A 16,860-nucleotide genomic window follows, 5' to 3' on the forward strand; every position below is an offset into this window, starting at 1 on the left:
AACTGTGTATTTATGAATTCTGTTTTCTCAGAGAATATAATTCATTAGGGATAAGATGGGGTTATGGAGTGCATTTTGAACAAACCACCTCTTCATGTGTCCAAGTGATGCTGATGTATTTGGCCCACAAGTCCATCAGTTAGAATTTCTGCCCTGGAGTCTAGACCTGCTTACTCGGAGTGTAGTCGGAGACCAGCAGCTAGGTGTCACCTGGAGTTTGTTCCTTGTGCAGACTCTTAGGCCCCGCCCAGACCAGACCAGCTGAATCACAGTCTTCATCTTCACAGGATGTCCAAATGACTCAAGTTTGTACACCAAGTTTGAGAAGCACTGATGTAGAGTACTGGTTCTCAACCTGGCTATATATGTTAGAATCACCTCAGGAGCTTTCAAAAATCTCAGGGCCTGGCCTTTGCTAGACTGAGTAAGTCAGTATCTCTGGAGATGGGTTTCAGGCAGCAATGTTTCTTGAAGTTTCTCAGGTGATTCCAATTTATAACCAAAGCTAGGACCCTCTGAGGATCCCTCCAGACTCTCCCACTGCAGAATTCAGGCCAGACCGGAGACCCAGGGTGGAAGGAAAAGCACCTCTCACCTCTCGATCTAAGGTCTCCCAACAGCCAGAGGTCCTATGCAAAAAATCCAATGATTTGGCAGTTGCCAGGAGTAAAAGAAACAAAATGATCTTTCATTTCACATATATAAATCATTCTTCATTTGAGTTTTTCAGCCCTTGATTTGACTGCACCCCTGTATTTGAGGGATGTATGGACCAGTCACCACCCAGACTTAGCAAGGACAGACACAGTATCTTTCTGCCCTCTGATACCCAGTGTCCCCACCTGGACACTTTATCTGCGTGAGGCTGATTGCCCTACTCCCAGCTTATTTCAATGAATGCTTCATCCCAAATTCAGCCCCTCTGCAACTTCTGCTCTTCCACTCTGTTACTACAGTCTCCTCCTTATCTGGCCCTGAACTACTTTCTGATTCAGTCATAGGAGTAATGGCAGTGCTCTCTCTTACTCTCTCTCAAGGAGGGAAGGAAGGAAGAAAGGAAGGAAGGAAGGAAGAGGAAAAAGGGAGAGAGAAAAAGTAAATCTTTATGGGGTGCCTGGGTGGCTCAGTGGGTTGAGCATCCGACTTGATTTTGGCTCAAGTCATGATCCCAGGGTCATGAGACTGAGTCCCATGCTCAGCGTGGAGCCTGCTTAGGATTCTCTCTCTCCATACACCCCCCACTCTGTCCTCCTCCTTCTCTCTCTCTCTCTCTCTAAAAAGGGGAGGTTATTTTTGAAGGAACTCCATTTTATAACTTTCAATTGCTGTGTATGTTATGAAGTATTATACATAGCTATTGATTAAAGAAATAAGATCCATAAATTAAGACTTAAAATTTACAGGGCACTTGGGTGGCTCAGTCGGTTAAGCAACCGACTTCAGCTCAGGTCATGATCTCATGGTTCATGAGTTTGAGCCCCACATAGGGCTCTGTTTTGACAGCCAGAGCAAGCTTGCTTCAGATTCTGTGTCTCCCTCTCTCTCTGCCCCTCTCCTGCTTGTGCTCTATCTCTCAAAAATAAATAAATGTTAAAAAAAAATTTAAAAAGCTTGCAATTCACAATAGGCCTATTTGAGATAATAACATCATAAACATACAATTCATCAGGTCTATAATTTGTTTTGACTTTTAGAGGAATCAGCATCATAGCTAGGGCATGAATATCACGTTTCCAACTATTCATGGGCTCTTTAAATGAGGGATACTGATATAATAAAACTCCAATGGAGCAGGCATTAACAGAAGTTTAGGAATTTAAAAATCAGAATTCCTGAGACAGCCTTTCAGAGAAAAGAGTCACATTACCTTTTGTTACTAACTGAACAAGTTAGGTACAAGGCAGCAGTGTCTCTTCTGCTGGTTCCTTTGAAGCTACAATGCAGGGAAAGAGCTTTGTGGAGGGGAGGGTCAGGTAGTGGGTGTTTCTTCCTATGAGCGTCAAAAAGCTTGAGCTTGTGCTCAGGAAAATGTGTGTGTGTGTGTGTGTGTGTGTGTGTGAGAGAGAGAGAGAGAGAGAGAGAGAGATTGTCAATGCCCAGCAAGAAGACAATGCAAGTCTCATAGGGATATGAAAATATTCATTCAATGAGAATTCTCAACTCACCTTTCTAGTTCAGGCTCAGCCTGTACCAGAGGAACACAGAACAAATGGGAGAAGACAAATTTTGTAGGGGGAAGAACTAAGATAGTCTAGAACCACAGAAAAAGGGCTGTTTGAGGGTCCACAGAGACTGAAAGCTGGTATGATCCTCTAGTGCCCTCCTGGTCTGTGTCTGAGGAATCTCCTGGTCTCCTCCAGTACCATTACGGAGACCTGCACAGGCTGGAATCCTGGCTGCACCATGATGACCTCAGACCAGTCCCTGAGTCTCTGAACCTCAGACAGCCCATTTGTAAACTAGAGATAATAATAGTACCTACCTCCCACTGTTGTTGAGAGGCTACGTAAGGTGATACACATGCTGAGCTTAGCACAGGGGAGCAGCCACATGCTTCAGCTGATCCTGTTCCACCTGTCCCAAGCACAGGCAGCCTCTGCCCTCCTTGGATTGTAAAGTCCAATAGCCTCACCTCTTGGGCCACAGCCTATTGAGCTTTACCTAGAGAAGAGAGGTGGATGGAAATATTTTATATGCTAACTCCAGAAGGACTCCAGGCAGAAGATGCATGGGAAGGCAAGTCTCTGTCCTAGGTGGCTCTGTTAAAGAAGCAAACCAGACAGAGTGATGAGAGGTTTGGGTGACTTTTCCAACCATAATTTGTTTTTTTAAAAAAATTTTTAGATGCTTATTCATTTTTGAGACACAGAGTATGAGTAGGGGGACAGGGAGACACAGAATCTGATGCAGGCTCTAGGCTCTGAGCTGTCAGCACAGAGTCCAAACAGGGCTCGAACCCACCAACTGTGAGATCATGACTGAAGCCAAAATTGGACACAACTGACTGGGCCACCCTGGTGCCCCTTCAACCAGAATTTAATGAAGTACACTCTCCCAGCTTTAGCTGCTCCCCACCTTTCTTTGCCCACTGGATCAGCTCAGTTTCCTCTAGCTTCCTCTCAAAGCCCATATCCACGTGAACATAGCTGTCCCCTGCCCCTCTTCACCCCTACCGAGACTAGCTTCCCTCTCCCAGGCCAGCGTGGGTGTGCTGTTCCCTGCAAAGCCTGAACTACCTCCACATCCTCTCCGGTGCTGCTCACTCTCCTGGATGGGCTCACTATAATCCTTTCAGCCACAGCGAAACAGGTCTGACTGACAACTGGCCTGCGGCCCGCTGGCCAACTGCTCCTGTATTGGCTCACATTCGCTATGGGTTCCCTGGGCTCCCTTTCACCAGCTGTTACTGTCCGTTTAACCATTCTGGAAGAAGTTTTCATGATGTGTCCATTGTGCTGACATCTGCCTCCAGGGCATAGTGGGTTGGAGGTCTCCCACCCAATCAGCTGTGTGCCCATAGGCAAGTCACCCAACCTCTCTTTGTTTCTTCATCTATAGAGAAAGAAGTAATACCCATTTCTGCCTTGCTTGAGTTTTGTGGGGATCATATGGGAAGGTTCAATGGTGATGTTGTAAGCACTGTAAAGCAAGATACAGGGGTGAATTATAGGGATAATTTCTGGCTGGGAATGTCTGTTTGCAGGTTTCTGTGAGTCCTTCCATGTGCATGCCCAGAAGAGTTTGCACTGGTGCTCTGGCTACCCGCAAACTCACAGACATAAGCAAAGCTAGCTTGTGGCCAGCAGGGCATATTGGCTCCAACTCCCTCTGCTGGGCATCACAGTTTCTGGACAATGTGTGCAGGAGTTCACTTCCTGTGCAAAGGCTGCCCTTGACCACATCAGTTAGAACTCCCTGAAATTGCTTTTCAAATTACACCCTATGCATTGGGCCGTGCCCTCTAACTCTGCCAAGTAAGAAGCTATATCATTCTAAAAACAACTGGGAACCTGGCTTATAAAAATATGCGTAGTCTAGCAAAGTAACTCAAGGCAAGGCAGATGACGTTATGACCCAGTACTCCTGCTGGAGTGTGAGCTATAATCCGGAAGCTGTTGTGGCCCCTACTCCATCTGTTTGAGCTCTGCACTGTGGGTATTGGCCTAGTCAAATGGGCTTGGAAACCTGCCATAGTTTCCCTTTTTATTTTTTTATTTTTTAAATGTTTATTTATTTTTGAGAGAGAGAGTGCAAGTGGGGAAAGGGCAAAAGAGAGGGGGACAGAAGATCTGAAGCAGGCTCTGCCCTAATAGCTTACAGCACAAAATGGGGCTCAAACTCACAAACCATGAGATCATGATCAGAGCCAAAGTCGGCTGCTTGACCAACTGAGCCACCCAGGCACCCCAATAGTTCCCCTTTTTATATCTCTCCCAACTGCTATCTTCTTTTACTGAAAGCTGTTTTGTTTGCATTCTTGGCTCCTCCACAGAGTCTGCTTTGAAAAGCAGCTTCAGCTGTCAAGAGAGGGTCCTTGGGGGCTCAGTAGATATGAGGAGGTGACCCCTGGTTGTCCTTGCCACAGTTTAGAAGAGGCTGGCGGGGAGTGATAACAAAGGACTCACCCTATGTGCGTGCCCAGCTACTTCTTTTGTGAATAATTTTATTAAGATATAATTTAAATACCATACAATTCACCCATTTAAAATGTATAATTCAGTGGTGTTAGTATACTCAGAGCTGTGCAACTATCACCACAACCAGTTTTAGAAACTTTTCATCACCTCCCCAAAAAAGAAACCCTGTACCCATGAGGAGTTACTGGCATTTCCTGCCACCACCCACTCAGCTATAGGTAACCACCAACCTACTTTCCGTCCCTGTGGCTTTGCCTTTTCTGGCCCAGCTGCTTTTTTACCCTTTCTTTTCTCCCCTGAAGCCCCAAGCTCCCCTGAGCAGAGTGTGCAGGGATGTGTCTGGCAAGCCCTTCAGGAATATGGGTAGAATTTTGAGGTGTGCTTTTACCTCAACAGTGCACCCCACCTGACTCTGGAGGCACTGGAGCCGCAAAGGAACTGAGGGCCTTAGTAGCTGCCTGTACTCTTCTCCAAACTGAGGCCTGACCTCCCCTGAAAGACATGGGGCATCACAAGCTTACCTGCTCAAGAATACCCGGCCCTGGGGTGCCTGGGTGGCTTAGTCAGTTAAGCGTCCGATGTCAACTCAGGTCATGATCTCACAGTTTGTGACTTTGAGCCCTGCATCAGGCTCTGTGCTGACAACTCAGAGCCTGGAGCCTGCTTCAGATTCTGTGTCTCCCTCTCTCTGCCCCTCCCCTAATCACACTGTCTTTCTCTGTCTCTCAAAAATAAATAAATGTTAAAAAAAAAAAAAAAACTCAGCCCTGCAGGTTGCAGATTTCGGCTCCAGCACTGACCTTCAGGGCAAAAACACTGGGTCTCTAGCAGGCCCCTATTAAAATGCCACACTGTCCTGAGATAGCAAGGCAATTTCATGGTGCCCTGGAAATCTCAGCTTTCCCCTTTACTTCTCTCTGACCCATCTCCTACGGGATCCTGTTAGGACGTCAGACACTTGGGCAGTTGTTTGGAGGGAGAAAATACTTTGCCATAGCGCAGGGTAGGCATACCGGCCTCCTTCATCCATTACATTCAGACTACCAAATGAATCTGATTTGAATTCCACCCCCCCCCCAACCTGGTTCTTTCACCCTGCCTCTCTGCAGTTCTCCATCCAGACATCAAGGCTAAAACTGCCCTCCCCACAGGGTAAGTCCCTAAATTTCATTCAGCCTATCAACTGTGGTCCTCAAGAAGCCATTGCCGAGATTCAATAATGCCTCTAAAGTGAAGACACATGATTTGTTCCTCATTTGGCCCCATTCCCATCTTATTCTATCAGATAAGCATGACTGCTTAGATATGAGCCCCCAGCCCTGATTTTTACTTGTCTGTATGTGCATCTATAGCTGCCAAAACACACATTCTCCATAGTTCTTCTCAGTTTAAGGTAAGCTAGAATTTTCCTTTTTTAAAAAAATTTAGTTATTTTTGAGAGAGAGCAAGAGTACATGCACAAGAGGCAGAGAGAGAGAAAGAGAGAGAGAGAATCCCAAGCAGGCCCTGCACTGTCAGCACAGAGCCTGATACAGGGCTCAGTCTCATGAACTGATCATAACATGATCATAACCTGAGCCAAGATCAAGAATCAGTCGCTTAACCTACTGAGACACCCCAGGTGTCCCAAGCTAGAATTTTCTGAAGGACCCTTACGAAGTATGTCTAAGAATAACACAACTTATGAAGCAATTTTTGGGTCCTATCTGATAATATTGTTTACTGTACATGTAGGTCATGTTCCCCTTCCTACCTCATTGGAAGGTGCTCCACCCCAAAGATCTTCTCTCCTTAATCCCCCTGGCCATTTCTGCCTGCCAGGAGTGAGATGGAGGTAGTAGTGTACATGGATGGTCTGACAAAAGAGAGGGCGTGGACTGGGAAGAATGCCCAGCTATCCCTAGTGTGAACAGTTCAACGCTCAAACGTGTCCAGGTGCCCATTAATGACGTAGAAACCAATAGTCCTGAACAAGGCCTGATCTGCCTGCTGCTTCCCTCTAGAGTGATGTGGAAAGCTGTTAACACACATCAAGTCATAGAGTTGTGTCTTGAAGGGACTGTAAGTTATTAGTCCAGTCCCTTCATTATACAGTTAAGGAACCTGGACCCAGCTTGGTTTAGTGATTGAACCCAGACATTCGACTAATTAATGACAGAGTCAGAACCAGAGCCCAAAGCTTCTGACGACTAGTGCAGTGCTTTTTATAAAACCTTCCTCCCCCATATATTGAGAATATGGAGTACACTCTGACTACACCTAGACCCACGGTGCACCCTCAGGAAGCATACGTTGAAACATACACAAGAAGGTAGCCGTATTCCAAAACACAATTCCATCCTATGTGAAGCAGCCAACTCTGGGACAAATTATCAAGAAAGTCAGGAAGCAAGTTAAATAAATTGTCCTGCAGTTTTCATGAAAACATAGCAGCTCAGTAAAAATATAAACTGCAATGGTTTAATGACTCAGAGTCCTGGGTGGGCAAATACTTAACTGTTCTCAATGTCTGTGGTCCTGGTTGCTGTAAATATTTTAACCTCCAGAGCTCATAAACTTTAAAAGTCAAAGCAACTATGAGGAATGTGGGTTTTTGTTTATCACCATCACTCAGATGAATGCAGATCTGGATTATTTGCAGAACTGACTGGTGAGCCGGCAGAGCCATTACTTTCTGTTTTTGAGAAGCTATAAGGTGAAAGATGTGCAACAAAGTCAACATAGTGGCTATATATTCTAAAAGACAAAGTAAGCTTACACTGGAAATTTTTTAACTGAGGTGATAATTGACTTTGGAAACCAGGAGAGACACTGCAGTCATGCATTCACTGACTCACAGGGCTTTTGCATCCACAGGGGCCTTGAAACATAGTCTGCTCATTTAAAGAAAGCAGAAAAAAAGATCAAGTGATGTGTCCAGGTTTATGCCACAGCCTAGAATCAGAGCGAATATCCCAGTCTACCATGTAAATTCAATATTTATACTTGTATCATGACTGAAGAAGAAAATTAATTTGCACACATCTGGAATACTCCCTTAATGGTTTATAGTTTTTAAAATAATCACTTCGATGTATATTATCTTATTTAGTGCTTATTTTAATCCTATGATGAAAGAAGGCCATTGTTCTCTGTTTTGCAGCTGGGTAAACTAAGGCTCAAAGAAAGAGAGGGACTTGCCCAAGATTACACCTCTATTATTGGTCACAGAGCTGGGACTTGAGCTGCATCCTGAGCCCACGTTCATCTACAAAGTTGTCTTATAAATCTATCTGGCTTTATAAATGTCTCCTGGCCTGTATGTCTGTGCCCACATGTTCCTAGACAAATTTTTGGCAGGCTTTTGCATAACTCAGTCAGCACTTTAGATGCTGTAAAGTCCTTTCTGTCATTAAATCAGGAAACTGGATTCAACTTGATGAAGGAATGCTTGGCTGACAGCAGATTCTAGAATGTTACTGTCTATTATGCTTTATAGAGTCATGTTCTAAGACAGGGTCTCTTATACCCTGGTTGTGAAGGGCTAGTTGCTTGTTTCTAATTTCCGTCTGTCCTGGAATAAGAGTTTTGGTAATATAACAAAAAATGTATTACTAGGACAATAATAAGACACTTGAATGTTGCAGCAATACCAAACTGCTGTAAAAATTTCTAATTGCTTATTCTCAGTTTTCTGTACTGACCTTGCTGCAGGTCAGTAACAGTTCACAGACCAGTATGGGTCTGCCAACCACATTTTGAGAAACACTGTTCTAAGCAATGCCATTCCTGAGAGAAATTCCCTGAATAAAGAGCTCTTTTATCAAAGAAGCTTGGGAGACACCATTAAGTATCAGTGCACATTAGTATATCAAATCTGGGGAGACCCCCAAGCATCAGTGCACATTAACATATAAAGGCTCTGAGAAGTCCTACATATAAACAGCTTTTTTAATCCTTAATTAACTTAATATTTCCCATACTGATCTCAAAACTCATTATTATTGGATACCTCTCAACATCCTGCAGAATTCATATTTCTGGAAATACAGTTGGCTCAGTCTTGCCAATTATGGGCAAAGCACAGGTCCCAGGCATGCCTGAAATGAAAGCCTATGTCTTTTACCTATATCCTCATGTGCTGCCTTTTAAAAATAAAAAATAATTCTTTACGATCTTTTATTCTTGTGGTACACAAAGTCATGCTCTGCCTTTTACCATCTTTAATGCCTACTTCTGCCTCCCACTTAGTACTCACTGTGGGTGACCTTGCCCATAGAGAAGATCAAAGTCTCTTGGGGTAGCCCCCACTACACTTTGCCACATCATCCTGCAAATATATCAGCTGCCCACCTTCATAAAGGTGACTCACGACAGGTCGTCTTCTCTTCAACTACCTTCCATGAACAATAAGTATCCTCTTCCCTTTAATCCAGTTCTATGATAAATACTTCTCTATTTTTAATGGAAAATGTATGGCTAAACAGGAAGTATAACTTTCACATAAAACACATGCTGTGGTGCTCCCTGAGCAGCACTATCTCTTGCCATGCCTCATCTCACTCCTCTCCTCTTACTCCCTACTTTGCACACTGTGTGGACTCTCATGACCTCCAGCTGGTAGTTTCCTACCTTATAATGGGTAATCTCTACCTTGGAATGTATTCCATGGAAGTCCCAAAGAATTGCTCTCATTCATATTCTCTTAACAGTTCTAACAGTTGTAGTTCTAACAATCTTCTAGAAGCATGATTTTACTTCTGTGGGTTGTTCTTCCAAGCCTCTTAGTTAAGGTCACCCAGTGACCCTCAACAAGTTCTAGTCCACTCTTCAGTCTACTGATATCTCTGCATTCTTATTCAGCACCTCCAACTTCTGCACAGAGTTCTCTCCAGATATACCACATTTCTTGAGTCCCAGCCGCCCCCCTACAATACTTACCCTTTTAGCCAGGCACTATGCCAGGATGCCCTGGAAGTACAGAATGAGTCAGCAGTGCCTTCCTCCTGGAGAATCTCTCTTCCCCAGTTCTGACATTGTGACATCTGTAAGGCTTGAGAGTTCAGGGCAGAAACTTCCAAACTGCATTTCCCCAACATTAGTGTGAGACATTAATATACAGAGTTCTAGGGTTAAATACATTTGGGAAACATAATTACATTTGCTAACACATACCGTGAATTTTGAGGAAGAAGTTATATATAGTAGGTTTTTCCAAATGTGATGGACCTGCAAACTATCTTTTCCAGGAACCCATTGGAAATAGTATCATTTCGCCGACACCATTGGGAAAATGCTGGTTTGGGGGGGCACCTGGGTGGCTCAGTCAGTTTAGCGTCCAACTTCCACTCAGGTCATGATCTCACAGTCCATGAGTTCGAGCCAGGCATCAGGCTCTGTATTGACAGCTCAGAGCCTGGGGCCTGCTTCACATTGTGTGTTTCCCTCTCTCTCTGCTCCTCCCCCATTCATGCTCTATCTCTCCCTGTCTCTCAAAAATAAATAAACTTTAAAAATATAAAAATAATAATAAAGAAAGTGCTGGTTTGGAAATAGCTACAGCCCACTGGTCCTACCAAATGCCAAGGACCAGATTGAAGTCATTCAAATATACAACCTTGTTAGGTGGAAAATGAATATCTCTTTGTGATTTCCCTTAGCTCTGCCTTCTGAATGATAAATAAGTTGAGTCTACACCTGATGCTCAATTACTTACTTTTCCGTAGGTGTGTTCCGTGTAATTTGTCATCTAGAGCCCTAATGCCTTCCCAGTCTACAGTCCTAGCCCACACCTCCCTGCTGAGCTCCAGGCTCCATATTTCCTGATGTCTTCTGGACAACCACCTGTTGGAGATCTTTAACAGAATGTCCAACAAGCACTTCAAATGCAGCTTGTCCCACGTAGAAGTGATTACTGCACTCGTAAAGGTCATTTCTCCATCTGCATTCCCTAATGGCCTCATTGCTATCTTCCAATCAGAAACGTGGGAGATGTTCCAAACTCCACCCTCCCAGCCAAGTTGTCACTGGGTCCTCTTGATTCTACCTTCTAAGAAGCTCTTAAATTTGGTCTCTGTACTCTAGCCTCAACTGTCATTGTCTAATTTGGGGTCCTCAGTATAGTGGTTTTCTTAGGTCAGGTTTTCTGGGAAACAGACAACTGGGCTTCTGAGTCTTGCATGTAGGCACACTATTGGAGAGAGCTATGGAGAATAACTCCCACTGGGGGAGTGGAGGAAGAAAGACCAGGCTGAAGAAGTTGAACTTCGATATAGTTGCAAGAATAGCCTCAACCAATCCTTGGGGTGCTCTGGAACTGGGTAACCCTTCAGAATTGTCCCAACTTGATGCAAGGGGTTGGGGAAGGAGGTCCTTAAACCAACACATTCCCACTCTCTTCATCCTCCATCCTTCACACCCCCATCCCCTACCTTCCTCACTGCCCACTGGATGTAGAAAGCCTCCCACCCCACTCCCAGGGTAGCATAATCTTTGGCCAAGGGCAATACCCAGAATGGCCCTCAGCTGAGAGCCAACAGCCACCAACTTTTCTAGCAGGTGGAAGGTGAATGTCTTACTCTAAATGGCATCAGGGTGGCACACCCCAGCATCCTTTTCTCTATTCTTGCTGCTTGTTGGTTTATCCCTCACAACACCACCAGAACGGTTTTTTCTAAACCCAAATTTAATCACACTACACCCTTTCTCAAATCATTCAGTAACTCCTCCTTACCAACAAGATAATTCAGTTCTGATCTCTGCCTACCTGTGAAACCTGGCCTCCCACAGCTTTCCTCCTTTTATGTGCTCGTGCCCCCACTAACCCCAATCTACTAATGTTTATCAATCCTACATGAGTGCTGCTCCCCCTACTGGGCATGCCTTTGTCCTACTTCTTTCTAACAAATTCCTATTCATCCTTTCCAGCCCAGTGTAAGCACCCCTTCTTTTTGATGCCTCCTTTAATATCCCCAAGGAGAAGTAATATCCTGTATACTCTTTTTATACTCACAGTTATTTGCTTCTGTGACCATAAGAGTGACCTCCTTAAGAACAAGGCCTGTGTTGTATTCATTTTTTTTAATGTTTATTTACTTTTGAAGAGAGAAGGAGCAGAGAGAGAGAGGGACAGAGGATCCAAAGCAGGCTCTGTGCTGTCAGAGAGAGCCCAATGTGGAGCTTGAACTCATAGACCTCGAGATCATGACCTGAACCAAAATCAGAAACTTAACCGACTGAGACACTCAGGCACCCCTGTTGTATTCATTTTTGAAGGCGAATGAATGAATCAGTCAGCCATGTGCATCAGTATTGTGTAAAGCTGGGTCTACATGGGCTGATTCAAACTAACTAGAATTGCCTTCAGTCTAGTCAGCTGTTTTTTCAGAGACTTAATCTAGTTGCCCAGTGACGGCTATAGGTGCCTCTGGGGGCAGGGATTCTATTTGGGGAATCTCAGCTGGTTCACTATATGTGGCTCAATGCTCTGAGGGATGGGGCATTTAGTACATACTTCCCATTATGTTAATATTGCCTCTCATGTTGAGAAGGGGTGGAGCCAGTAACCTTCAGGCGATGTTATGAAAAGTACCATATGGCCTGACTGGCTAAAACTGTCTCTTTTATGACTGAGCTTTTCCCTCATGTTTTTTTCTGAAATTCTCACCGTCATATTTCCCTATGATTGGAATTGGACCAGTGGTCCTTTGGTTGGGGTGAATGGATGCTAGGGCCTGAGGAAGCTAATTCATCTGGAGAAGAGAATTTCTGTGTCTATTTATTTTTATTTTAGTCGTTTCAAAATTTCTATATTTTGTGTATATTTTATTAAAAGCATACTATTGTAGAATAACACATATATACATAATTTATAAATAAGTAATATTAGAAAGTGTACACTCAAAAAAAAACATTTTTTATTAAGTAGCACATGGTTACAACATTTTAAAGACTCCTTGATTGGATTCCAAAGATTGGAGTCTTCTTCAGCCTTCACCCTTTAACTTTGCAGCTGATCTGATTGCTGAGCTAATTTGTGCTAAGGCCTTAGGAAAACTCTGAAATCCAGGAGCTGAAGCAATTAAAAGTGACAGGTACGGGCAGGCAGGGGAGCAGGGCCGTGTGTGGAGAGCACGGAGACTGCATCTGTCTAAATCTAATAAGCCATCTGGTAAGAAACTGAGAACCTGGAATAAAAAGAGGCAGGAGGTGGAGCAGGAACCACTGAGGAAGGCAGCCATCAGGAGGTATAAGGAGACATGAAAGAGTAAGAGCATTTCAGGCAGAGACAGAGACCAGGATGTGGTCACGTGTTGAGAGAGTGAACTTGTGGAGGTTCTGGGCTTGGAGGGGAGCCTGGAACATGCCAGAAGCAGGTACACCCTCCCGCTGCACACCCCACTAAGTGTGTTGGAAGTGACAGTGGCCTTGATGTGCTGATGTGGGCAGCTGAGGTTCAAGCAGCCACCCTACCACCTGCCTGGGTGCAGTGGTTGCCGTCAGCCTCCTCGTCCTCTGGGTTATAGGCTGCACTTGTACCTTCCTGCTCAGCGTCGCCAGGCCCGTGCTTCTGAATCTGGTGCATGCCTCACTGCACCTGCAAAACCTCAAGAACAAGATTGAGAATGGGATTGAGAGTATTGGTCTCCAGTGGACTCCAATTGGGCTGCTACTAGAGGTGCTGGGACAAGAGCAGGACACGATCCTAGGGGCCTGGGATCTATACACAGACATGGAGAATGCCCTCTACCAACTCTGACCTGGAATCAGGGACCCAGAGCCCTTGTCCACAGCCCTAAAAATAGAGCCCCCCTTCAAATTCAAAAAGCAGGACATCTGTGAGCATACCCCCAGGTTCAAAATTGGGATATCCCTCCTACCCAGTCCCAATTGCCTCAGAGACCAGACTCTTCCCCAGCTCTGAACTTGGAGTTTGGAGACCAGAACATCCATGGCCATCCTCAAACCTGGATCCAGGGATAGTCTCCTACCCCTAATCTGGGACCCACCCATCGCCCATTCTCAGCCCCAAAGCCAGGATCTGGGACCAAGGCCTTCTCTTGAACCTTGGACTAAGGCTTTTCCAAACCCCACCCCAGCTTTGAACCCAGGTCAGAGCATTGCTAATCTTGAACCTGAGGCTCAAGTATTCCCAGCCCCCATCAAGACAGAGGATTCAAGCATCCTGACTGCCATTGAACTCTTGGTTCCAGATGATCCCCACACTGGCCAATCCCACCTGACTCTCTCCAGCTCTGCTTAGAGATTCTATGCCTCCTTTCCAAAGTCCCACAGTGATAAGGACCAAGGGGTGGGGTGGGGTAGGGGTAGCCTTAACCCAGAATGAGGCATCTCTATCAGGGTTACTGCAGCCATATAGGCTGTTGCATTGCTCAAGCCAAAAAGGAAAAAAGGAAGGAGAGGACAGGAGAGGAGAGGAGAGGAGAGGAGAGGGAAGAATAAAAGAGTCGTAGCCTCTATGTCAACCAGGAAGATACCCCATCTGCCTCTCACTGTGACTGGAGCTCATGTCAGAGTAGAACCAGCCAGAAATGAAGAAAGCACTGGCAGCCCCACAGTGTCTATGTAGGGGGCTGAGAGGCAGCATTCCGATTGGAGTCAGCGCACAGGAGCCTTCTTAAGTTGCATTAGCATAACTAGAGCATCATTTTTATATAGATTGTACAGTTATTTGGGGATGGCTATAGGGATTGATTGATGATGGATATTAGGAGTGGGTGGAGCATGATGTTTGCAATGTAGCCCTTAGTGCCTCTTTGGCAGGTGGAAGCTAGTGAGCCATGTTAGCCCTCAAAAAGGAAGTATGGCACCTGAGGTGAGGAGAAACCCTGATCCAACACCAAACCCCAGGGGGCCCAAAGGCCACATTGGGATGATACACCAGAATAGTTCTAGGAGCCAATAAGCATGATACCTGATCCAGAACCAAAAGGCATGAGCAGGAAATAGGCCTTCAGAGTGGGAGATGAGGTAGGGAAAGAAGGGGACTCCAACAGTAAAAAGGAGGCACAGAGAGACCACAAAAGGGAACATGACTAATATGACAGGTTTACCCCCAATTGTAAGGAAACAGGCTTCACAGCTCCCAAAGTCCTGGTTCCACTAAATCTGTAGAAAATTGTTTGATGGGCATGGAGGTCTTACATACAGAGTTGCCTCAGAAACAAAAAAGGTCAGAAGGATAGCAAATGCATTTCCTTTTCCTATTGTTTTCAGACTCTCTCGGGCTCTTAGTACCACATCTAGGTGGTAAGACTTTGCATTTGTAAAGCATTTCAGTTAACATAAACTTCTGCACATGCTATTTCATATATCCTTACCACAACACAGCAAGGTAAGTTTTTTGCAGATGCTGATATAAAAATTCAAGCAGCAGATTTGTTTTATCAGAACAATACAGAAAATACATTCTGCAGATGAGGAATCTGAGGCCCTGGTGGTGTTAATTGATTTCCCACTTACCACGGACAAGGAGTAGATGCTTATAAAGCCAGGACCCACACCCAGGACTCACAGAACCCCACCTCCTAATTCTCTATCCTTAATATTACGCTTTCCTCCCAGCCCACCCTGGTGCTAAAATTAGCGGTCAGCAGCCACAAAGCTGTCCGTGAGGAATGGGAAACAGATGTGATTGGTGCTGCCTTTCTCCTCTTGAATCTCCCAGGCAAGTTTGTTCTAACATCCGCTGTGTTCTGTTGCAGCATGCAAAAGGAAAGAACAAGAACATGGGAAGGATAGAGGCAACACACCCAAAAAGCCCAGGTTGGTCTTCACAGATGTCCAGCGTCGAACTCTACATGCAATATTCAAGGAAAATAAGCGTCCATCCAAAGAATTGCAAATCACTATTTCCCAGCAGCTGGGGTTGGAGCTGAGCACCGTCAGCAATTTCTTCATGAACGCGAGGAGGAGGAGTCTGGACAAGTGGCAGGACGAGGGCAGCTCCAATTCAGGCAACTCATCTTCTTCATCAAGCACTTGTACCAAAGCATGAAGGAACACCCACAGACTAAACCTCGGTGGAAAAGCTTTAAGTAAAAAAATTTTTAACAGACCAGGACCTCAAGATAGCAGGTTTATACTTAGAAATATTTGAAGGAAAAAAAAGTGTTATTTATAGTCCAAAGAAACCAAAGACTTAGCTCACCTGCATCTATCTGACTTTGTTCGGAGACACACACTTCAGCGGGGCAACGACTTGGCAAGAAAAAATATGGGCAGGAAAGCACCACTGGATCTCACACCTTCAATCCATAATCATTCTCGCTGTGCTTGGCTGTTTCGTGGTTTGGAGCATAGTGATTTTGAGCCATTGAGTGGACATCTTTTAAGATCAGACTTTCTCATCTGTTCCACCATGCCACGAAGGTGTATGCTGTCTCAGTACTGTGTGTGGGTACGTGAGTGCATACACACACACACACACACGCGCGCACGCACACACACACATACCACCAGTGGTTAGGGACTTAGGCAGGGCTGGTCTTCAGGAAGGGTTGTGCTATAGGAGTGCACCCAACATAGTGTGGGGTTGTCTGAGTTCATTGGATAGGAGTGTGATTTCACTCATCTAACCTAGCGTTTGAACCTGCCAGGCCCGCAACCTAAATGCAGATTCAAACCCAGCAAAGAAAATTTGAATGGCACCTAAACCAGTGCATTCTCTTTGTTTGTTAAGGAATGTTCAGATATTTTTTAAGAAATGAAACAAGAGTCCATCCATTTAAAAAAAAATCACCTAGGTACCAAAGAACACAATATTATAGTGCAGGTATTTTATTGCAATGATTTTAATAACCAAAGCTATTTTTACACAAGATACTATGTAAAGTTATACGTATGAACTGATCTAGCTGTAATACACATGCCACATAGAATCATGACTATTATTTATGACTCTTGAAGCATTTGAAATATTAGTTTTCAGAACTGGCAAGAAAGAATGTAGCTTCAGGGAAGCAATTAATATCATAACAGAGAGGTCAATGTAGTGTACTTGTACATCCAGATGGCACACTCCCTTTGGGGATCCATAAATGATACTTAAGTCGACATATAGACATGATGCCATGAGCTATTCACAGCTGAGAAAACCTGGGGATTCTTCCAAAGTAGGACCCCATTTATAAATTAGAAAATTAAGTTTAACAGAGCAAATAATTAAATTAGAAAATTTGTTCAAAATAATGCTTTTTTAGAAGACCAAAGAATAAAGGATATC

The 16,860-nt window shown here is 44.6% G+C and overlaps 2 protein-coding genes across 2 annotated transcripts in view; both read left to right on the forward strand.

Annotated features, from left to right (window-relative positions):
* The window catches only part of LOC144231788 (PRA1 family protein 2-like), a 32,144-nt gene extending 18,770 nt beyond the window's left edge, over positions 1–13,374 (forward strand). The window contains 3 exon segments of the mRNA XM_077764359.1: positions 12,966–13,044; positions 13,047–13,073; positions 13,076–13,374. Coding sequence (XP_077620485.1) covers positions 12,966–13,044; positions 13,047–13,073; positions 13,076–13,374 — 405 coding nt within the window.
* Positions 1–15,633, forward strand: part of ONECUT1 (one cut homeobox 1) — a 37,205-nt gene extending 21,572 nt beyond the window's left edge. Inside the window, exon 2 of the mRNA XM_077764314.1 lies at positions 15,341–15,633. Within this exon, the coding sequence (XP_077620440.1) occupies positions 15,341–15,633 (293 nt within the window). The remainder of the gene's footprint in view (positions 1–15,340) is intronic.
* The last annotated feature ends 1,227 nt before the right edge of the window (positions 15,634–16,860 follow it).

Source organism: Crocuta crocuta, unplaced genomic scaffold, assembly GCF_008692635.1.
Source record: "Crocuta crocuta isolate KB4526 unplaced genomic scaffold, BGI_CrCroc_1.0 scaffold102, whole genome shotgun sequence".
Lineage (NCBI taxonomy): Eukaryota > Metazoa > Chordata > Mammalia > Carnivora > Hyaenidae > Crocuta > Crocuta crocuta.